The sequence below is a fragment of the Apodemus sylvaticus genome, chromosome 22, assembly GCF_947179515.1.
Source record: "Apodemus sylvaticus chromosome 22, mApoSyl1.1, whole genome shotgun sequence".
Classification (NCBI taxonomy): domain Eukaryota; kingdom Metazoa; phylum Chordata; class Mammalia; order Rodentia; family Muridae; genus Apodemus; species Apodemus sylvaticus.
In genome coordinates this window covers 44424400-44446418 of record NC_067493.1, presented here as the reverse complement: position 1 = coordinate 44446418, position 22019 = coordinate 44424400, and the positions used below count along the sequence as shown (strand labels likewise).

Sequence of the window (22019 nt, the reverse complement as noted above, 5' to 3'; positions counted from 1 at the left end):
TGGGCACTCGAGATGCTCCCTCTGTCCACAGGCCAGGGTGGGGTTGGGGGGGGCGTGTCTCCAGTTTTATCCACCCCAGGAGGGAGCTTGACCTCATGTGCTTGCCCTCCAGGCCTCCTAAAGACTCTGAACACCACGATCGAGGAGATGGAAGCTGTGAGCAAGGCGGGACTGGGCATGCTGAAGTTCGTGGAGGCCGTCATGGGCTACTGTGATGTGTTTCGGGAGATCAAGCCCAAAAGAGACAAGGTAAGCCAAGGCCTCGCTGCCCTGGGGTCAGAGTTCATGTCCATAATGTTGCTGCAATATCCTGCCAGGTCCTGACCCAAAACCACATGAAGACTTAGGAGCCTGGCCACTGGTGTCTCTCACACAGCATATGGATAGGCAGGGCTGGGGCCTGTGTGTACAGTAAAATCAAGATGGCCACAGCCACACCCCAAGCTGAGTTGGCTACCTAGCCTCACCACTGTTGGCCATAGGGCTGCCTTCTCCCTCCTGCCGGGGACATCCTGTGAATTGTAGAATATTTGTCAGCTTCCCTGTCTCTGTCTACTAGATGCCAATTGTCCCCACTCAGGAGTGTGTCCAGCCATTGTCACCTGTCCCCTTTGTGGGCAGGGTCAGCCCCCTAGTCAGCAGCTGGGCTGAAATCATTTTGGAAAGGTAACAGTGCGAGCCTTTCCTTTTTTCCAGATTCCCATTAGAACTCGAACTGTCTGGAAGACATTTTCTTGAATTTTTGACTATAAACCACTAAGCTGCCTCTGTGACTCCAGGACACACAGCCCGAGATGGCTGCTATCTCAGGGGCAGGGTTTGTTTTTTTCTAACATGAGGCTGAGCTCTTAGAGCTGCGAGTGGCTCAGAAGAGAAGCCACGTGATAACCCTGAGGGAAAAGTTTAGTGGCAAGAGTCCATGCTGAGCGAGCCTCCAGCGTGAGGACCAGGGTTCGGATCCCCAGCACCCGTGAAAGGTTAGGTTAGCCGTGCAACCCTGTAAGCCCCACTGCCAACACACACACACACACACACACACACACATATGCATGCACACAAACGCATGCACACACACACACGCATGCATGCGCATGCATGCGCGTGTACACACATACACACACATGCACACACACATACACATACACGCACACACACATGCACACACACACACACATGCGCACGCACACACACACACACACACACACACACACACACAGCCATGTGTCTTGATGGTGGCCCCCACCTTATAGAGAGGCATAGTGTAAACACCCTTGGTCCTCTTCACTGTCTGCCCACTGTCTTCATGTAGGTCAGCCGTTCTCAAGACTCCTTTGAGGCTCAAGTGACCCTTTCACAGAGGTCACATATTAGATATGTAAGGTATCCCGCATATCAGATACTTATTTATATTTCGATTCCTAACAGAAGCAAATTTACAGTTATATGGTTGGGGCGCGGGTGTCACCATAACCTAAGGAACTGTATGAAAGGCCGCAGCCTGGGGAAGGTTGAGGAGCCTGGATGTGGGTGGAGATGGCGGGCCACCTGCTCACAGGTGTCTTCACACAGGTGGCCAGGCTGGAGCGGAACTTCTTCCTAACCAAACGGGAGCTAGAGAGGATCCAGAACGAACTGGCGGCAATCCAGAGGGAGCTGGAGGCCTTGGGGGCCAAGTATGAGGCCGCCATCCTGGAGAAGCAGAAGCTGCAGGAAGAGGCGGAGATCATGGAGAGGCGGCTGATCGCAGCTGACAAGCTCATCTCTGGCCTGGGCTCAGAGAACGTCAGGTGAGAGGAGGCATCACCAGCTAATGAGGGAGGGGAGCCATCGTCATCCTCACAAACAGACCCGCGTGCCCCAAAGCGCTGAAGGATCGGCTCCGCTGGTCTCGGCCAGGAGGGAGCGGCTCACGGGGCCTCCCTGTCCCGCGCAGGTGGCTGAACGACCTGGACGAGCTAATGCACCGGCGGGTGAAGCTGCTGGGCGACTGCTTGCTCTGCGCCGCCTTCTTGAGCTACGAGGGCGCCTTCACCTGGGAGTTCCGTGACGAGATGGTCAACCAGGAGTGGAGGAACGACATCTTGGATCGGGACATCCCCCTGAGCCAGCCTTTCCGGCTGGAGAACCTCCTCACAGACGACGTGGAGATCAGCAGGTACCCGCTTAGTGCAGAAGGGTCCTCGAGTGAGCATCGCCTGGGGATGGGGGGGTAGCGTGGGGGGTTCAGGGGGTTGGGGGGGGGGGGTGGGCTGCCGGCCCAGGAAGCACAGCCACCCCTGAGCAAGGTCACACATGGTCCTAGAAGGCTGACCCTGTGACCTGCAAGCGTTGGGTTCCCAGCTTGGTGGGGTAAGTTCAGGCGCTTGTCCCTCACAGGTGGGGCTCCCAGGGCCTCCCCCCTGACGAGCTCTCGGTTCAGAACGGCATCCTCACCACCCGGGCCAGCCGCTTCCCGCTCTGCATCGACCCGCAGCAGCAGGCCCTCAACTGGATCAAGAGGAAGGAGGAGAAGAACAACCTCCGGGTGCGAGCCCTGCCCCGTGCTCCATCCTGAGCCCTGCCCCGTGCTCCCTCCTGAGCCTTGCCCCGTGCTCCCTCCTGAGCCCTGCCCCGTGCTCCCTCCTGAGCCCTGCCCCGTGCTCCCTCCTGAGCCCTGCCCCGTGCTCCCTCCTGAGCCCTGCCCCGTGCTCCCTCCTGAGCCCTGCCCCGTGCTCCCTCCTGAGCCCTGCCCCGTGCTCCCTCCTGAGCCCTGCCCCGTGCTCCCTCCTGAGCCCTGCCCCGTGCTCCCTCCTGAGCCCTGCCCCGTGCTCCCTCCTGAGCCCTGCCCCGTGCTCCATCCTGAGCCCTGCCCCGTGCTCCCTCCTGAGCCCTGCCCCGTGCTCCATCCTGAGCCCTGCCCCGTGCTCCATCCTGAGCCCTGCGGAGCACTGAGCACCCCCTTCCTCTGTTGACAGGCTCGGGATGGAAAGCACCTTTTGGACAGAGACCCTAGCTTCTGTTTTTATTTCTCTTTGCCCAGAGCAGGCCTCGGTGGCCCAGGGTGTGCCTGTGTCTGTCAGGGTGGGGGAAGGAGCTGGTTGGGGAGGGAGGCTAAGGTGACAGCGTCATTTGGATGTGACCCACTTAGCAAGTCTCTCGCTCCTTCAAAGCAAACACTTCTGTGGCTTTTTAAAGAGCATTTGCAGAATCCTGTAACAGTTACCAGAGTCAGTTCACACTATTTGTATTACCCCCATCCTCACCGCAACCAAGAACAAGATGCTTCCCTTAGTGGCTGCTGCCCAGCCGCTGGCAACTGCTAATGTGGTTTCTGCCTCCACGGCTTTGCCTACTCTGGATATCCCCTGTGCACAGGACCATTTAATATTTAACCATTTGCGACTGGCTTCTCTTATGTTGTAGGGGCTTAAGGATGTTGTAGCAGGTGTAGGTGCTTTGTCCCAACCTCTTTATCCTCTTTACGGCTGTATAATATTACTTTGTGTGGACGTACCACATTTTGTTGCTTCACCACCAGTTGACAAACAGGGTTGTTGCCACTTTGTGGTGCTGCTGTGAACATCCATATATACACTTCTTTCCATGCATGTTTGTTGGGGGTGGGGGGAGGGGGAGGCCATGCATGTGCAGTCAGAGGAGGACTTTGTAGAGCTGATTCTCTCCGTCTACCATGTGACTCCTAGGGATTGAACACAGGCTTGCATGGCCTTTACCCACCGAGCCTCCTCACCAGCCCTGTCTGAGCTCATATTCATGGTCCTCCAGGGCGCACACCAAGAGCTAAGCCACTACATTAGCGGCCTCCAGTTTTGTCCTGTGTTTGCTTTTCTGGCCCTTGTTACACTTCTGTAGCGCCCCCTTCTCCCCCTCCTCCCCTCCTCCCCTGCTCTCCCTCCTCCCCTCCTCCCCTGCTCTCCCTCTTCCCCTCCTCCCCTGCTCTCCCTCCTCCCCTCCCTCCTCTGAGACCTCACTAGGCATGGCACATGCCTCCTGCCTCCCGCCTGCAGGTTGCGTCCTTCAACGACCCCGACTTCCTGAAGCAGCTGGAGATGTCCATAAAGTACGGGACCCCCTTCCTGTTCCACGACGTGGATGAGTACATCGACCCCGTGATTGACAACGTCCTGGAGAAGAACATCAAGTCTTCCCAAGGCCGCCAGTTCATCATCCTGGGGGACAAGGAGGTGGACTATGACTCCAACTTCCGGCTGTACCTCAACACCAAGCTGGCCAACCCTAGATACTCCCCATCCGTGTTTGGAAAGGCCATGGTCATCAACTATACTGGTGAGAAGGGACAGATCTGGCTGCAGACATGCGGGAGCCCACCTTGTTCCCCGGCGGCCCCGGTCTTTCTAGTTTTTGCCAGTGGGGCGGACGGGGCCTTTGGAAGGCAGTGAGCGGCAGGCGTCTGGATGCGCCTAGCCTGGCCTCCAGGGTGAGCGATGGAGGGTTCCTTTGTCTTTCAGTCACTCTGAAGGGGCTGGAGGACCAGCTGCTGAGTGTGCTGGTGGCCTATGAGAGGCGTGAGCTGGAGGAGCAGAGGGAGCACCTCATCCAGGAGACAAGCGAGAACAAGAACCTGCTCAAGGACCTTGAGGACTCGCTCCTGCGGGAGCTGGCCACGTCCACGGGCAACATGCTGGACAACGTGGAGCTGGTGCAGACCCTGGAGGAGACCAAGTCCAAAGCCACGGAGGTGGGCCCCTCCCTGCAGGCGGGAGGGGCCCTGGCACCCCCAGTCTAGCAGGAGGGAGGGGCCCTGGCACCCCCAGTCTAGCAGCTGCCTCAGCAGCAGACAGAAGTGTTGTTTCACCTTTTCTCACCTGACCAAAAAAAAAAAAAAGAGGCCTCCTTGGGGCTGGAGGGACGGACGGCTCAGCAGTTAAGAGCACTGACTGTTCTTCCGGAGGATCTGAGTTGAATTCCCAGCATCTACATCGCAGCTCGCCACCCTCTGTAATTCCAGTTCCAGGGAATCCAATACCCTCTTATGGCCCCCAAAGGCATCAGGCATGCACGTGGTGTATATATGCATACAGGCAAAATACTTATCCACGTAAAAGAAATCTTAAAAAAAAAAAAAAAAAAGGGCAGGGCCAGCTGCGTGGGGCTGTGCTGGGCAGCAGCTGGGCAATCTTCTATCGAACTGAGAGTCCTGGAAAAGCCCGGCCATGCCCACCTTAAATAAAAATGGAAGTCAGTTCAAAAGGTGGAGACGTACAGATGTGGCTTCAGGTGAGGCTGGATCCAGGGCCCAAAAATATCATATAGATCCCGCAGCTCTCCATCTCTGTGCTGGGCCTATGTTGGGTTGACTGCATCTTCTTGCAGTTCCTGTGTGAAAGGTCATGGCCTGATGTCCCCTCATGCTCAAGGTCCCTGCAGGGTCTGGTGACTCCAGGGAGCATGTCATGGTCCGTTCTACGCCCCACAGCCCCTCTACACCTCAGGCCGGCTAGGCTGTCGTGGCCTCCCTGTTTCCATGGTAACTGAGGTCCTTCTGCAGGTCTCAGAGAAGCTGAAGCTGGCAGAGAAGACAGCCCTGGACATTGACAGGCTGCGGGACGGCTACCGGCCGGCTGCGAGACGGGGTGCCATTCTGTTCTTCGTGCTGTCTGAGATGGCACTCGTGAACTCCATGTACCAGTACTCCCTAATCGCCTTCCTGGAGGTCTTCGGGCTGTCACTGAAGAAGTCACTACCCGACTCCATCCTTTTGAAGCGGCTGAAAAACATCATGGACACGTTGACCTTCAACATCTACAACTACGGCTGCACCGGTGAGGGGAGGGAAAGAGAGGAAGCCCAACTCGAACACAGAATCTTAGCTGGCCTGTGCCGGCTGCTCGCTTTACGAAGGGGTGTCTGGAGCTCCGACTTTTTTTTAAAGATTTATTTATTTATTATATGTAAGTACACTGTCGCTGTCTTCAGACACACCAGAAGAGGGTGTCAGATTTCAATAGAGATGGTTGTGAGCCACCTTGTAGTTGCTGGGAATTGAACTCAGCACCTCTGGAAAAGCAGTCTCAACCACTGAGCCATCTCTCTAGCCCCGAAGCACCAACTTTTAAACCACATCTTTAGTGAGATGAGATTCATCGGCCCCAAATCCCACCTCCCAAGACACCCCACTCCAGGTTCAGTAGGGTTCACAGAGCTCCTAAATCTATGACATCCCCACTGGGCTGAGCCTGGTCTATCAGCAGTTTCTCAACCTCCCCCTCCCTTTCCCACCCTGGCAGCCTCTGCAGAGCTCCTTGATTGAGTATTCACATGTTCTGGGCACTTCCCTCCCCGCCCCCTATGTGTACATGCATGTTTACATGTGTGCATGCATGCACACCCGTGTGTGTTGGTCCCGGAGCTGGACCTCCGTGCCTCGTGCATGCTAGGCAAGTGTTCTTCCACGGACTTCCTTCCCGACCTGAGCATTTGCTTTTGATATTGGATCCTTATGTTCCCCGGAGTGGCATTCCCAGGCCACAGGCCAGGGCGGGGCTCTGACTTCTGGAGCGACTACCCAACTGGTTTCCAAAATGGCCACACTATTTCCCACTCTCCAGATGCACTGTTTTGTTAAGAACACTTTTTATTCTGGACCATTCTAAACCCATGGACTGGGTCACCATCTGTCTGGCCAGTACCCGCTCTGACCTGGTCTGCGCTGTCGGCCCCCTTGGATTGGACTTTCCTACCAGTCACCATTGCAGCTGAAGCTGCTTGTGTGGGTCATGTGCCTTTTGAAATAATGGCATGGTAGTCACTTCCCGTGCTCTGGAAACCCCATATCTCGACCTCAGTTCTGGTGCTGTGGGGAGAGGGTGGTTCCTGCCCTGATTGCACACCCTCCTCTTACAAAACATGTGGTTCCTGTTGATGTCACCGTGCCAGGTGCACACAGGCCTCCATCACCACAGGCTGCCCTTTGGCAGCTGGACAGCCATGGCCATCAGATGGAAACAGCCTCAAGGGCGGCCACTTAGCCATGTGGGCTTCCGCTTCCCTTTCCCTGGACTGGAGCGTGCAGTGTGCGAGGGCCGCAGTTCCAGAGCATGGTGCAGCATGGTCTCCGTCTCCGTCTCTCCACAGGCCTCTTTGAGAAGCATAAGTTACTCTTCTCCTTCAACATGACCATCAAGATAGAGCAGGCGGAGGGGCGGGTCCCCCAGGACGAGCTGGACTTCTTCCTGAAAGGTGATGGGCTGGCCGGCTTTCACCCTCATGCTATCCACGGGCACCCGTGGGCGTGTGTGTCCATTCACCATAAACGTTACCAGTAGCAAAAGCCCCTTCCAAGTGCTGCGGGTTCTCTAACGACCCCTGCCTCAGAAGCACTTCCTGGTTGACCCAGGCACCTCTGTCAGGAGCTGTGTGGACTGGAGGCCTAGCTCAGATGCCCAGCCAGGCTTACCGGTGACACAAGCCCGTGCCTCCTCACTCCTTCCTTGGCAAAGGGACCGCTCCCCAGAGCAAGAGCCAGGGAAGTGCTCGGTGTGCAGGTCTGTGTGCTGGGCGTGGCAGCCTCTGCTCCTTGTGACTAGGGAACATTTCTCTGGAGAAGAGCAAATGGAAAAAACCCTGCACCTGGCTGTCAGACCAGGGCTGGGAAGACATCATTCTCCTGTCAGACAAGTTTTCAGACATCTTTGGGAATCTTCCTCTTGATCTCGAGCATCATCTCCCCATCTGGCAGGAGGTAAGTGTGTGTACTCCCCCCAACACAGCTGCTATCTCCATCTCCACGCTGACCCCACAGCCTCCCTTTGCCAGGACAACCCGTCCACACTCCATGTGGTCTGTGCCCTTGAGTCCCTGGATACGCATTTCCTTCATCCAGTCCTGCTAGCTGTGGGGGACAACCAGCTATCCCTTTGCCCACCCACATGTTAACTATCCATTCATCTCTCTACCATCCCTTATCTCTCTGCTGCCCCCGCCCATCTGTTCATTCATCTGCTGATCTGTCCATCCATTCATCCATCCACCCACCAATCCACTCATCCATCTGTCTATCCATCCATTCATCCATTTGTCTATTACCCATCTGTTCATTCACCCATCATCTATATATCAATCTGTCCATCAGTCCATCCTTTAATTCATCAATTCACCAATCCAACTGCTTATCTGTCCATCTATCCCTCTATCATCCACCCATCCAGCTGTTCATCTGTCTACCTATCTGTCCATCTCTCCATCACACATTTACCTGTCCAACTATTTGTTTATCTATCCATCCATTTATACAACCATCCATTCATCCATCCACCAATCTATCCATCTGTCTGTCCATCTATCTGTCTGACCATCCATCCATCTAGTCATCTATCCATCTGTCCATCCGTTCAGCTATCCATCCACTTATACAACCATCCATATAACTGTCCATCTGTCCATCCATCTGTCCATCACACATTGCCCTGTCCATCCATCTTTAGAACTACCTACTGGGCACCTCCGGATGCCATGACCTCTGAACTCCACAGTGATTGCTACTCAGTTCTTCTGATTTTCTCAGCTCCTGGTTTTTGGTGTCAACAGTGACACCTAGATCAAAAGTTCAGATCTTCCCCTCTCTCTCTTCAGTGGCACTGGGCACCTTCCCATGCAAACAGTAGCCAGTGTCATTTCTGAGCTGACGCCACAGTCAGTCCTCTTTGCTTCTCGCAGTGGTACGACCAGGATTCGCTAGAGCAGTTTCCGTTCCCCATGGGCTACGATAACAACATCACTGCGTTCCAGAAACTGCTGATTTTACGCTGCTTCCGAGTAGACCGGGTGTACCGGGCTGTGACTGACTATGTGACCCTCACCATGGGAGAAAAGTGAGTGCCCCTCCCCAGGACTCACAGGGTCAGGGCTAGCCTGATCTAAGGGACCAGGTCTGACCTCCTGTGTGAAGATGCAATACCCTGAACAAACATGGAGGGCCGCACTCCAGCAGAAAGGCAAACTTAATACATTATTAATCTGTGCATGTTTGAGAGCACGGGTACATGTGTGTGGGCACATGTTGTATGTATGATGTATGCTTTGAGGCCGGAGCTCAACCTTGGGTGTCATTCTTCAGGAGCCAGCCACTTTGTTTCTTAAGATAAGGTCTCACATTAGGACCAAGGTTTAGCCCAGGCTGTCTCTGCCTCCTCAGCACTGGAGTTCCAAATGTGCATACCCAGCTTTTTATGTGGGTGTTGGGGATTGAACTCGGGTCCTCATGTGCGTGAGGCAAACACTTTAGCAACTGGGCCATCTTCCTGGCTCTGTAATTTTAAGTAGCATATTTATTTTAAAGGGGATTAAAAACATTGCCATTTCTTGTAGGTAGTATAAAAACCTTATAAGCTATTTTACAGCCTCGTGTTCAGTCTTCTAAAGCTTTAGATGGATTTGTATTCACGGCACATCTTAGTAGGGAGCAGCCAGAGGCCAAGGGTTCCGTAACTCAGAGGACCTGGAGGCTGCTGTACGGGATGGCGTGGCTCCTGCACTGAGCCAGAGAAGGAACATCCTAAGCTCACATGCGCCTTCACATCTTCGTGGTCAGCATGGAGAGATGAGGAACAGGGGCGGGCGGGACACAGTGGCAACTGAAGACTTAAGGTCCTATCCCTGGGGCAGCTGCCCTGAGCTACTGCCAGCTGACAGTGGGTGGCAGTGGGGTCCGGAGTAACCTGGTCCTCTGTCTCCTTGGAAGAAACTAGAAATTCAGATTTGAAATTTTATATATATATATATATATATATATGACTCTAGTTGTAAATAGATCATTACACATGGGAAGTTATCTTTTCTTGATTTTTATTACCTCTTTGATACTTAGGTGCAATGCATTTGACCATGTTCATTGCCCTCCCCCCTCCTCCTGTATCCGCCCCCTCCACACCCACAAATCTTTGTGTTGTCATTTTTTAAAAGACCCACTGAGTTCCATTCATGTCTCCCCTATCATCTTGGCTGTGTGGCCTTCCACTGTGGCCACACCACGCCCGTGGCCTTGGAAGAACACTGCTGCCGTTCCTTCCAGCAGCCAGCCATTGCCAGGAGCTCCTGGGGTAGGGGTGGGGCTTTGTGCTCATCTCCCGGCCAGAACTTGTGGCAGACAAACCTGTGATGAGGGTGATGAGGGAACCTACTGTGATCACTCTGCTAAATGGACCCATAGTAAACTGACTCCGGCGGAAGGTTCTTTGGGCAGTAGGTGTGAGCAGCACAGTCGTTCTGATCTATTTAAATGTGAATTCTCCTCCTCTTTATGCAATGGTAGCCATCTTAGTCTGTTCTGTATCACTGCAACCAAATACCCATTATTTGGCTCATGATTCTGGTGGCCAGAATCACAGGATGGCTGGATCACAGACAGGCTGGCAGAAACAGAGCTATGGGCAGAAGAGGCCTCTCATGTGAGGAGCCTTACTTTATAATTACCTGATCTCCGTAAAAAGGACCCCAGACCTGTGAGAAGTCCACTTGGTGACCTGCTTCCAGCAGGCAAACCTACCACCTCTTGATACCATGAGGTATCAGGTTGGGGTCCACGTGTCTAGCACGTATATGTCTAGGGGACAAACTGTATCTAAAGTATAATTTAATTTATTAAAAGTCCTAAAGGAACGGGGGCGGGGCAGTGTGGGGCATGCCCATAGAGATGTTGACTTGTGATTTCCGGGTAAGTGCCTGAGGCCTGTGTGCATGGAGGGTAGGTCAAAGCATCCAGCTCAATACCAGCCTGCTGAAACCAGTATTATGTGGGGATCACAGCAGGTTGGGGGAGCCAGAGAGGTCCCTGCCACAGAGGAGGACATCATCAGATAGATCTCTGTGGGTAACGGGATTCTCAAAAAGCCAGGACAAGCCAGGCAGTGGTGGCACACACCTTTAATCCCAGCACTTGCGTGTGTGTGGCGGAGGGGGGGGGCAGAGACAGGTGGATTTCTGAGTTCAAGGCCAGCCTGGTCTACAGAGTGAGTTCCAGGACAGCCAGGACAACACAGAGAAACCCTGGATCTGAGGGAGAGGGGAGGGGAGAGGGAGGGGCCCGGAGCCGTCCAGCAAATGGTTTCACGTTCCTCCTCTTGCTAGGTATGTGCAGCCGCCAATGATCAGCTTCGAGGCCATTTTCGAGCAGAGCACCCCCAATTCGCCCATCGTGTTCATCCTGAGTCCTGGCTCTGACCCTGCCAGTGACCTCATGAAGCTGGCTGAGCGGAGCGGCTTTGGGGGCACTCGCCTCAAGTTTCTTGCAATGGGTCAAGGCCAAGAAAAGGTAGCTGGCGGGTTTCATGTGAACGGTGTCTTTCCAGACTCAGAGCTGGAGGAAGCCATTTCCACATGAGCGCCACACAGGCCTTAGTTAAAGCCTCTGGGTGACTGAGAGAGCGTTGAAGGAGAAGCAGCTGTCACTGTGCCCAGGATGGGAACTGTGGGCTTTGTTCTGCGGGTCCTTTGCATCTGAATTCTATTCCATTCTGCTTCCTGGAGGGGTGGGCAGGCCTGCTCAGCTGTGACTGTCTGAGGAAGTTAAACATCTCAGGGCATGGAGGCTGGGCAGGCATGAGGCGCATCGTCCAAGCCATGACTGGCCCTGAGGTCACAGGTGGTAGCAAGATTGTCTCAGGATGGCTTCCACCTCAGCTCCGGCCACCTTAGCTCTGGGATCCCTGGATCCCTCTGGCTGCCTTGAAGCATGGAGTTGGCCTGGCTTGGGAACACTAGTCCGCCCCTCCCCTACCCCATCCCACACCACCCTCCTCCTGCAGGTGGCGCTGCAGCTGCTGGAGACCGCAGTGGCCCGAGGACAGTGGCTGATGTTACAGAACTGCCACCTCCTGGTCAAGTGGCTGAAGGACCTGGAGAAATCCCTGGAGAGGATCACCAAGCCGCACCCCGACTTCCGCCTGTGGCTCACCACGGACCCCACCAAGGGCTTCCCCATTGGAATCCTGCAGAAGTCCTTAAAGGTGGCTACAGCCCCGCTCCTGGTCACTGCTGCAGAGGGCCCTAGGGTGAAGGGGATACACTATGAACCCATCCCATTCTCCTTAAGTGGCTCTGGGACTCCCGCCCCAGCTAGAGGCATTCTGGGGAGCGGGAGGCAGCCGAGGGTGCCCGCATCAGGTCTGTCTTCTGCCCTCCTGCAGGTGGTCACGGAGCCGCCTAACGGGCTCAAACTGAACATGAGGGCAACCTATTTCAAGATCTCCAATGAGATGCTGGAGCAGTGTCCACACACCGCCTTCAAGCCCCTGGTCTACGTGCTGGCCTTCTTCCATGCCGTGGTACAGGAAAGGAGGAAGTTTGGTAAGATCGGCTGGAACGTGTACTACGATTTCAATGAGTCTGACTTCCAGGTGAGCATGGCGCCTTGTCTGGCCGGTGCACCCGAGCTGCTGGCTTCTGTACCTGCCTTCTGAGTTTACCACCAACAAGCTTTGGTGCTGTGGATGGCTGTTAACCAGAGCTGTTCCTCCTCTCTAAGGTCTGTATGGAAATCCTAAACACGTACCTAACGAAAGCCTTCCAGCAGCGTGACCCTCGTATCCCATGGGGCAGCCTCAAGTACCTTATTGGAGAGGTAATGGTGCCCGGGCACCTCATGAGGGATGGGGGCTGGAATCGAGATTCCACCCTTTGAGCTCTTGGGACAGTCCTTACTCCTGACCCCTTCCCACCCCTTCCCACCCTACGATCCCTGAAAACTACGTTTGCCTTCTCAGTTTTTCTGAGATAAACTATTCCCAGGGAATTCACCCGATTCCTTGTGTGAATCTAGGGCCCCGGGGCCCTGCTAGTCTTCTCTGGGCAGACCCTAGCTTGCCAAGGCACAGAGCACATCCAGGGAGCCTTGCGGTCTTCTTGGGGCCTGGGTCCCGCGACTCTTGCAGAACTCTAGAAAGCTTCTAGATCCGGAGAGTTCTGCCACATATAAGGACTGACAGCCGGTGTCTTGGTTCTTGTCCATGTCTGATCCATTCGGGGAGCCCGTTTGGGCTGCTTCATGCTTTGGCTCTGTTCTCAGGGAGTCTCAGAGCACAGCATGATTCTATAGATAAACCCACTTCTTACCTCTCTGGCCCAGAAGGTTCTTTGAGTAGACAGGTCGGAGCTGGGCAGTGGTGGGGGCTGGCGCCATAAGTTCGTGTAGGGTTGTGGGTCCAGCTGGCTGCCTCACCCACCCTGACCTCAGGTCATGTACGGAGGCCGAGCCATCGACAGCTTTGACCGGCGCATCCTCACCACATACATGGACGAGTACCTGGGGGACTTCATTTTCGATACTTTTCAACCGTTCCACTTCTTCCGGAACAAGGACGTGGATTATAAGATCCCCGCTGGCGACGTGAAGGATAAATTCGTCGGTGAGCTGTCCCAGGGTGAAGGAAGGTCTTTGAAAGATTACAGATTTTATCTGCTCCGACTCTTAGCCATCCTCTCCTGACGATGGGACTCACAGGCTGGTCAAGTGAGCCTGTCCTTTGGGCTCTGCCTCACGTCAGAGCTGCTCCTTAGCTGGAAGGGCAGGTGGCCCTGGGAATCTCCCTGACATGAGCATGACAGACACAGTATGTGGGGACAGGCGGGATGAAGTAGGGCCTTCATTTGAAAACACATCAATAGATTTGTTTCTGGGAACAGGGTAGGGGACTGGGGACTGGTCGGTAGCAGGAACACATGCAACCTGTTCTTTCTCTGTGATTCTAGAAGCCATTGAAGCCCTACCACTTGCCAACACGCCGGAAGTGTTCGGTCTGCATTCCAATGCCGAGATCGGCTATTACACACAGGCAGCTCGAGACATGTGGGGTCATCTTCTGGAGCTGCAGCCACAGACAGGTACAGCTGCCCGGGAGCTGCTCCGCTTGCTCGGGGTCAGAGGGTGCTACCGGTAGCTTTTCCACGACTGAAAGAGGCTTCCAGAGTCCCATGTTCTAGGCATCCAGCCTTGAAGTCCCTTAAAACGTCATCCTTTCAGGGGAGTCCAGCAGCGGTGTGAGCCGTGATGACTACATTGGCCAGGTGGCCAAGGATATTGAGAACAAGATGCCCAAGATCTTTGACCTGGACCAGGTTCGGAAACACCTGGGCTTGAACATCACACCCACCTCGGTGGTCCTGCTGCAGGAACTAGGGCGCTTCAACAAGCTTGTCATCCGCATGACCAGGTCTCTGGCCGAGCTCCAGAGGGTAAGCATGAGCCCAGGGGCTTGGTGCTACCTCACGGGGGCTGCAGGGGTGGGGTGGGGGGGCGCCCTGGCCCTCCACAGCCCTGCTGAGGATTCTCCGCCTTGCCCACAGGCTTTGGCTGGGGAAGTTGGAATGAGCAATGAGTTGGATGATGTAGCCAGGTCTCTCTTCCTCGGGCACATCCCTCACATCTGGAGGAAGCTTGCCCCCGACACCCTGAAGACCCTTGGAAACTGGATGGTCTACTTCCTGCGCCGGTTCAGCCAGTACACACTGTGGGTGAGTGCTGGGCCACGGTGGGCTTGTCTCCTGGCCACCTGCCTGCACCCGTTTTCCCAGTGTTGACCAACCCTGTGAATGTGTATTGGGTGTGCTGGGGATAGCTTCGGCAGCCACAGGACCAGTCTGTGCTGGTATGCCTTTGGGACTCTGACTTGCTATGCTCCTATGACGAGTTCTTTCGAGTATATCTGGACATTTGTTCTAGCTCATTCTTTTTAGGGTCCTTGTCCTTCCTCTATGGGTGAGCATTCAGGTGGGGACTATGTACCTGTGTGCCACAAAGAACTCCTTGTCACTAGCTGTCCATGAAGGCAGTCTGTATGTATGCCTAGAGCACATGTGCATTTGATTTACTTATTAACTGAGATAGCCTCTAACTCTGTAGCCCAGGCTGGCCTTGAACTGGTAACAATCCTCACCAGGGATCACACTTGCTCTCTTCTTCGAATCTTTGTGGTCTTTGAGTTTGGGGCCTCTGCTTGCTAATGGAACATCTAATTAGTTTTGCCCTGCATTTCTTTAATGAAGGTGAAATGGAGGGTGTCTCATATGCTTAAAGACATTTTGTTATTTTCTGTGAAATGTGGGTGCATGCACGCGCACACACACACACACACACACACGATTCATATATGGAGGTCAGAGGACAACTTTTGAGCATCAGTCCTTGCCTTCCACCTTATTTGAGACAGGGTCCCCTGTTCTCTGATGCACATTGCAGGCTCCCTGGCCCGTGAGCTTCTGGCCACCTTCCTGTCTCCCATCTCACTGTAGGGGCCCGGGGTTCACAGATGGACACCAGCACATGCAGCATTACAGTTTCTAGGGATCCAAACCCAGATCCTCAGGTTCCTCTGTGGCTTTGTCCATTGATCCAGCTCCCCAGCCCTTTCCGTTGGTTTTTTAAGAGCTCCCTTATGTATGAAAGTAACCCTTGGTGACTAATTCTCTACTTGAGAACACGGTGAGAGGTTTGATCTGGTACTTTTATAGGTGTGTGCACATCTGAGTGCATGCGGGTGTGTGCACATGTGTTGAGACTTTGTTGAGACTGAGTTTCTCATTAGGACCCAGGGCTCACTGATTTTGCTGGCTGGTCAGAGCACACTAAAGATCTGTCTCTACTGCCTCAGCACTGGGGTTACAAGTATGCGCCACCACACCTGATTTTTTCAATGGGGGTTCTAGGAGCAAATTCAAGTCCCCACATTTATGTGGCAAATATTTTAATGACCTTGGTAGCTCCCTAAATTGTTGGTCCACCTGGAGTTTGGTGATCAGCTGTTTCCCCAGGAGGATGCGAACTAACCTAATACCAGCAGTTGTCACCGTGGGAAATCGGGTATTTCATCAGCTTTGAATCTGGTGTCACAGCCCAAGGTCCCACACCTTGCTTACTGTCCAGGTCACAGAGAGCGAGCCCGGCGTGATGTGGCTCTCAGGACTGCACATCCCAGAGTCCTATCTCACAGCCCTGGTACAGGCCACATGCCGGAGGAATGGCTGGCCGCTGGACCGGTCCACCCTGTTTACACAAGTGACCAAGTTCCAGGACGCCGACGAAGTAAATGAGCGTGCGGGGCAAGGTATAGTGAATGACATCTGTCTCGCTTCCCTCCCAGAATATTCTCTAATCACAGTGCCATGTGCGTTAGGCCTTGCTTAAGCAGGGCTGTGGCCTACAGAGCTTTCTGTGTCAACTCAGAGAGCAGTAATCTCATTGGAAATTAGCAGAGCCATGGGTGGGTGGATGGCGGGGAGGCCTGACGATGTTCACCCAGCTAGTTGTGGCAAGTGGGCTCCTGGGTCAAGTGAGTTTTCAAGGAGACTGAGTGGCTTCCTGGAATCCCTGAGGGGCAGAAGTGCGGGAGCCAGAGAGCACTTAGGCTAGCTGTCCTGGAGCCTGTGAGGCTCACCCAACCTTCTGACATTGTGACAGGACGCTATCAACAAAGTTCTCATTTGAGAACTGTACTATCTGTTTAAAAATCTAAGCACATCCTTCCCGGAGGCCCAACCAAGCAGTCCAGTTAGGGGAAAGGGATCTAATGGTAGGCAAATGTCAGAGACAGCTGCAAACACCAAACTGCACATCTGCTACAAATGTGTAGTGGGCCCAGGTCCAGCCCCGCATACTCTGGTTGGTGCTCAGTCTCTGGGAGCTCCAATGGACCCAGGTTAGTTGACTCCTCTGGCTCTCCTAAGGAGACTGGGTCATCGGGAGGGATTTGTAAAGGTAGTACTGCGAGGAAAGGGAGGGGGGCTGCCATCAGGATGTAAAGTGAGTAACTGGAAAAAAATGAAAAGCAAACAAAAAAAGACCTCATTTAAGGCCTGCTGTAAGTTTTGTGTTGGGCTCTTCCCACGGGACATGGCTGCTAGAATGTGCTGACTTCAGCCCCTCCAGCAGCACTGACTATGCATGTTCTAGTAGAAAACCCGGTTTCCCTGGCTAGAGTCCACGGGAGTGCAGAGAACAGAAGCTCCCTTATGACTGCTTAAGAAGAGTGGATTGATTATATGGGGGAGTCTCAGGGATCCTCAGAGAGGTCCTACTGGTGAGCATCCAGCTGCCATTCTGGCTGAGGGCAGGTGGATGACAGTTTTTGCCTTTGGTGAGAGCATTAGGCCACTGGGAAGTGTTGGTGCTCTTGGCTTGGGGATTTGTGTGTGCCAGAGCGACTTGCCTTTGGCTCAGAGGATGCTGTGTACTTGTTCTGAGCTGTGTCCCCTGAAGCCAGAGTCTAGGGCAAGAGGTGCCCTGCAGACCCACTTCCCTGGAACCTTTTGTCTCCTGTCTAGCTGTTCTTTTCCTTGGCAAGCAGAGCAGGGCTGAGTTCTGGGGTGCGCGGGCCCTCTCAGTGAGCTTTGCACTGGTCCCCTTTGCACACCTGAGCGTAGCAGCCAGAGCAGGCCACAGATACACCCTCTTGTCACACCTAGGCTGCTTTGTGTCTGGGCTCTACCTGGAAGGTGCCGACTGGGACATAGAGAGAGGGTGCCTTGTCAAGAGCAAGCCCAAGGTGCTGGTTGTGGACTTGCCCATCCTGAAGATCATCCCCATTGAAGGTCATCGCCTGAAGCTACAGGTGACAGTTTCCTCCCTGACCCCAGGGTGCCTTCCCTCCTCTTGGGGTAAGCTGAGTAATCTTGGGGGGCATGGTTAAGCTATGGGACCGGTTCAGAGGAAAACTCTGGTCTATAGGCATGTGGGTGCCGTCATCCACAGGGGTGAAGTCCAAGCTCAGAGCCTGCGGTTGAGACCCAGGGAAAGTTGACTCTGGACACACTAGTTGAGTTAGAAAGTTGCTTCATTTAGTGTGGACAGCAGGTGTCTACTTTGCCTGGCAAGGGTCCATCTTTGATGAGCTGTCTGTGGATGCAAGGCCAAGACAGCTGCATGTAAGATGCGCTCAGGCTAAGCGCCCTCTAGTCATGAGCCTCCAGTCCCGCCAGTCTGTCACCAGCCTGTCCCTTGCAGAACACCTTCCGGACCCCTGTCTACACCACCTCCATGAGGAGAAATGCCATGGGCGTTGGCTTAGTGTTCGAAGCTGACCTCTTTACTGCAAAACACATCTCACACTGGGTGCTGCAGGGGGTGTGCCTCACCCTCAACTCAGACTAACCCCAGACGTGGAAGACTTAGACGGATGGAGCTATGCCTGCGGCAGGCCATACAGGTGCCGATGCGTCCTAAGAAAGGGAGACTATTTCAGGGGGCTTCCCCAGGGCCAGATGGGGTGGTCCTGAAAGGTGTTTGATGCTTGCATTTGAAATCATCCAACTAAATATATTTTTCCATTAAATGAACCTGGTTTTGCAGTGGGTTTGTGTGTTTTGGTTTTTGCTTTTTTAAGAGACCAGGTTTCATGGTCCTGGAGTTTTCTGACTTGCGAGGGTCCCCCATTTCTACCTCCCCATCACTGGGGTCACAAACCTGAACCACCACATCTAGTTTTTATTTTTTTAAGATTTTATTTCTGTGTATGTGTGAGAGCCTGTCTGAGTATCCGTGCACCACGTGTAAGGTGGTTCCTGGAGTTACAGCTAACTGAGCCACCACGTGGGTGCTGAACTGGCTGCAGCCTCTCAAGCTTCTGTTACAGAGAACTCTGGGCAGAGCACACGCCAGAGCAAGTTTTAAGGCAAGTGCATTCTCTCTCCCTTCCTGCTAAGCCACTGGTGTGGGCTTCCACCTCTGGCTGCTCCAGCACGTGCTCCCTTCTGGCACGAGCACAGAAGGCTCAAGCGTTCAGTTCCTGCCCGAGCTCCAGACCTTCTCTGCCAGGGCCTGTGTGTGGCTCCGGGACAAAGGGCCACTGGCTGCGTCTCTTACACTGTGAGACTGGGCTGGCCAGCTGGAGACAGGGAGGCAGTGCGGAGCCTGGGCAGGACAGAATGCAGCTTCTGCCACAAACGACTTCGGCAACGGCTCTAGGCAGCAAGTCCTCCCACCCCACCTGCTCCGTCCTCCCGACCACCTCCTCCACAGTCCCTCGGTGCTTCAAAAAAACGCAGAGGAAAAGGAGGGCGGGTTTAGAAAATAACATTTGTTGGATCCTGAACATTTGGATGAAACTAACAAAAAAATTATGAACACACAATCAGGTTGGGGCGACATCAGGGATGAGGTCACCTTGCTAAGATCATGAGACGTAGCTGCTTGGTAAAGGGACTGTGCAGGGTAGGCGTCTCCAGGAGGAGCAGGAGCTGCTGCTCTGCTCTCATAGGCTGCCCTGGATCGGGGAGGGATAGCTCCTTATTTCGCTTTGACTTCAGGCGATTCTGATTCTGTGCGGTGTAGTGATTCAGCCATGGCCGTTATCTAGAGTGCGCCGAGATCTCATGGCGTGGGGCTGGAAGCAAGCTATTGGCATGCAGGCGTTGGCCACAGTGCCAGTAAATATCTTCAGCGGGGACATCATTGTAGCATGTGTCACTATGGAGCCAGGAGCCAGGCTTCGACAGGAGGAGACATTTGGCATGGGTAGGCGAGGAAGATGTGGGCGAGGTTCCCTGTGGCGCTCACAGTGCGTGGATGACCGCGGTGGCAGGCCGCAGGCTTCACACAGTTCGGTCTGTCCCTGAGTGCTTCCGCATCACCTTCCCTGCATTCACCTGGTCCACGGCCCTCGTCTCTCCCTCGGGCTGGGCCTGTGACGACGTGACATGATGAATGCGGTGAGCCACCCCGACATGCGTCTTGTGTGGCTTGTCTCGGGCTGGGCTATGCTGCCCGGTGGCGCCACGATCTGAGGCGATGGGAGGGATGACGAGAGGCCGCTCCTTGAGCTGGACCTCGGCAGACTCCCGGGCCAGCAGGAACGGGGTGGGGTCGGGCATGGCATCCACAGGCTCCCGAAGGAGGAGTTTGCGGCTCTCGGCTCCAAACCTGTAGACCTCCTCAAACTCAGGGTGCAGTGGGGCAGACAGGCTCTTCTTCATGCGGCGGCGGGGGGTCTCGGGCAGCTTGTCCTTGGGGGGTGTGGGCTTGTAGCTGGCCAGCGCAGGGCTGCCGGCGGGGCTGGCGTCCGAGGTGCCACTGGAGCTCAGCAGCTTCTTCTTGGCGGCATGCAGCTGCGAGGTGAGGTAGGCCACGGTGCTGGCGCGCTGCTCCAGCTCGCCCGACAGCATGCTCAGCTTGTGGCTCTTCACCTTCAGCTCCTCCAGGTACTTCCTCTCTCTCTCCCGGACCGTGTTCTCCAGCACGGCGATGGCGGCGTTCTTCTGCTCCAGCTCCTGCAGCAGCGTGCGGTTTTCCTCCTCTTTGGCCTTCAGCTGGGCTTCCAGCTCTTCACAGCGCCTCTTCAGCTCCGTCGTCCTGGAAGAGCCGTCTCCTGCAGGAACAAAGGTGCCAGGTCAGAGTCTAGGAGAGGAAGGCGACGCTCATGGCCTGTGTGGAGGGGCCCTGACGAGAAGTCCTATGGGAGGCGGGGTGCAGGATGGCCTGCAGGCCTGCTCCCACTAAAGGCGGGTCAGGGGGTCTCTGAGGCCCCTCCCAGCTCTTGGTTCCCTGGCTTACTGCGTAAAAGAACGTCTCCAGAATCTGAAGGTGCTGAAGTTAACAGCTTGAGCGTCAGCTGGAGTCAGCGTCTCTGGAGTGCCAGCTCTACAAGTGAAGGGCATCAGACAAGGCCCTCAGGCCTAGACCCTGTTCTCCTGCACCTTATTCTCCCAGTTGCCCCACACTAGAACATCTCCCCTATGCTCCTCGCTGGCAGCCTGCTTTCCTCTGGCCTGTCTGGCCCCACACCCACTGGGCACTACCACCTCCCAGGCCAACAATGACTGCTCGTGGCCTAACGACCTGCCGGTCTGACAGTCCATCTGTTCCATGCCTGCTGCACCCACATGATCCCTGAGTCTGTTTCTTCTGGGTTGATTCAACTCCATATTTGTGCATCCACCATCTGCAGATGGCCCCGCAGTGCCTACGGTGCTGGGAGCATACTACACCTCCCGAGCCTTTGGCTCCTCAAACCTGGTCAGTCTTGGCATTCCACTACCTAAGCCACAGCCTCAGGCAGACTCTGGGCTACTAGATGCCCATGGGCAAGTGTACAGTGCAAGTTCACTACAGGTAAACAGAGACAGACACGTGCGCATGTATGTAAAGAGAGACTCAATCAGCAAATGGTAGCACTAGAAATGATGCAGTGTTATCTTGTATGAGTCTTGTGCTTTTAGCAAAAATAAGACATCCAAAAACCCTACAGCACTAGATTCTAAAGTAGAGTGCAGGACCCCGTCAGTGGTCAGCCCTGCCTACAAGCATGGTAGGTCTAAAGTCTCAGGCCTTTGACTGCATCCCAGCCAGAAACAAATACTCTGTGTCCCCAGGGAGTACTCAGAGGGGATGACGGACCTGATACAGTAACAGGCTCCCTGGTGCTGGTGAAGGACACGATCCTTCAGTCACAGGTACAGAGCCACTACAGACATTATCAGAAACACACAGCCCTAGTCCCGCAGAACATCCAGGGCTTCTTAGTAAGGTGCTCTTTTGGCCTCCCATCCCTAAGAGGCTTGGGCAAACATTGTCCTTCCCTGAAAATGACCTGGCTAACCTGCAGTCTATTCTCAGGTAGTCTTGGCCCAAATCTGGCAGGTACTACTGGAGGCTCTGGTCCTCTGCTCCCAGAGAGGTGTACATCAACTGCTCTTCATTATGAAGCAGTACTGCCTGGGCCTGTGCGTGCCACTGGGTGCTCAGGTATGCAGACTCCAGGCCTCTCCTGACTGCAGGCACCGCAGGCCTTCAGGGGAGAGAATCCAGAATCTTTCCTACCTGCCTTCTGTGTTTAATGTGCACTGAACTGAGCAATAGTTTCACTCCGGGGCCCCATAAAACCCATCCAGAGGCTTTCCAATAGCTCCCTCTGCTGAGATAGTACCTTATACACCTTCAAAAAAGCCATATGCTACTGAGTGTGCCCTAAACGGGTGGTGAGGGGGGCTTGGGACAGAGGCTTGAGAACTATTCATGGCAAAAGGAGGAGGTATGAGGCTCTGTCTCCTACAGTTTGGGCAGCTCCTTTCCAAGGCCT

At 54.4% G+C, this 22019-nt stretch overlaps 2 protein-coding genes across 3 annotated transcripts in view; one reads left to right on the top strand and one right to left on the bottom strand.

Annotated features, from left to right (window-relative positions):
* The window catches only part of Dnah10 (dynein axonemal heavy chain 10), a 120109-nt gene extending 102012 nt beyond the window's left edge, over positions 1 to 18097 (top strand). Inside the window, exons 59-79 of the mRNA XM_052167903.1 lie at positions 113 to 249; positions 1570 to 1787; positions 1934 to 2155; positions 2377 to 2524; positions 4008 to 4287; positions 4470 to 4699; positions 5510 to 5783; positions 7096 to 7200; positions 7548 to 7702; positions 8677 to 8831; positions 11086 to 11269; positions 11763 to 11963; positions 12144 to 12353; positions 12482 to 12577; positions 13190 to 13361; positions 13705 to 13836; positions 13976 to 14187; positions 14299 to 14466; positions 15875 to 16055; positions 17413 to 17558; positions 17951 to 18097. Of these exons, the coding sequence (XP_052023863.1) occupies positions 113 to 249; positions 1570 to 1787; positions 1934 to 2155; positions 2377 to 2524; positions 4008 to 4287; positions 4470 to 4699; positions 5510 to 5783; positions 7096 to 7200; positions 7548 to 7702; positions 8677 to 8831; positions 11086 to 11269; positions 11763 to 11963; positions 12144 to 12353; positions 12482 to 12577; positions 13190 to 13361; positions 13705 to 13836; positions 13976 to 14187; positions 14299 to 14466; positions 15875 to 16055; positions 17413 to 17558; positions 17951 to 18097 (3773 nt within the window). The remainder of the gene's footprint in view (positions 1 to 112; positions 250 to 1569; positions 1788 to 1933; positions 2156 to 2376; positions 2525 to 4007; positions 4288 to 4469; positions 4700 to 5509; positions 5784 to 7095; positions 7201 to 7547; positions 7703 to 8676; positions 8832 to 11085; positions 11270 to 11762; positions 11964 to 12143; positions 12354 to 12481; positions 12578 to 13189; positions 13362 to 13704; positions 13837 to 13975; positions 14188 to 14298; positions 14467 to 15874; positions 16056 to 17412; positions 17559 to 17950) is intronic.
* A 352-nt stretch (positions 18098 to 18449) lies between these two features.
* The window catches only part of Ccdc92 (coiled-coil domain containing 92), a 28407-nt gene continuing 24837 nt past the window's right edge, over positions 18450 to 22019 (bottom strand). For both annotated transcript variants that reach the window (XM_052167929.1, XM_052167931.1), the window contains exon 4: positions 18450 to 20309. In XM_052167929.1, the coding sequence (XP_052023889.1) occupies positions 19537 to 20309 (773 nt within the window). In that variant the 3' untranslated portion in view covers positions 18450 to 19536. The remainder of the gene's footprint in view (positions 20310 to 22019) is intronic.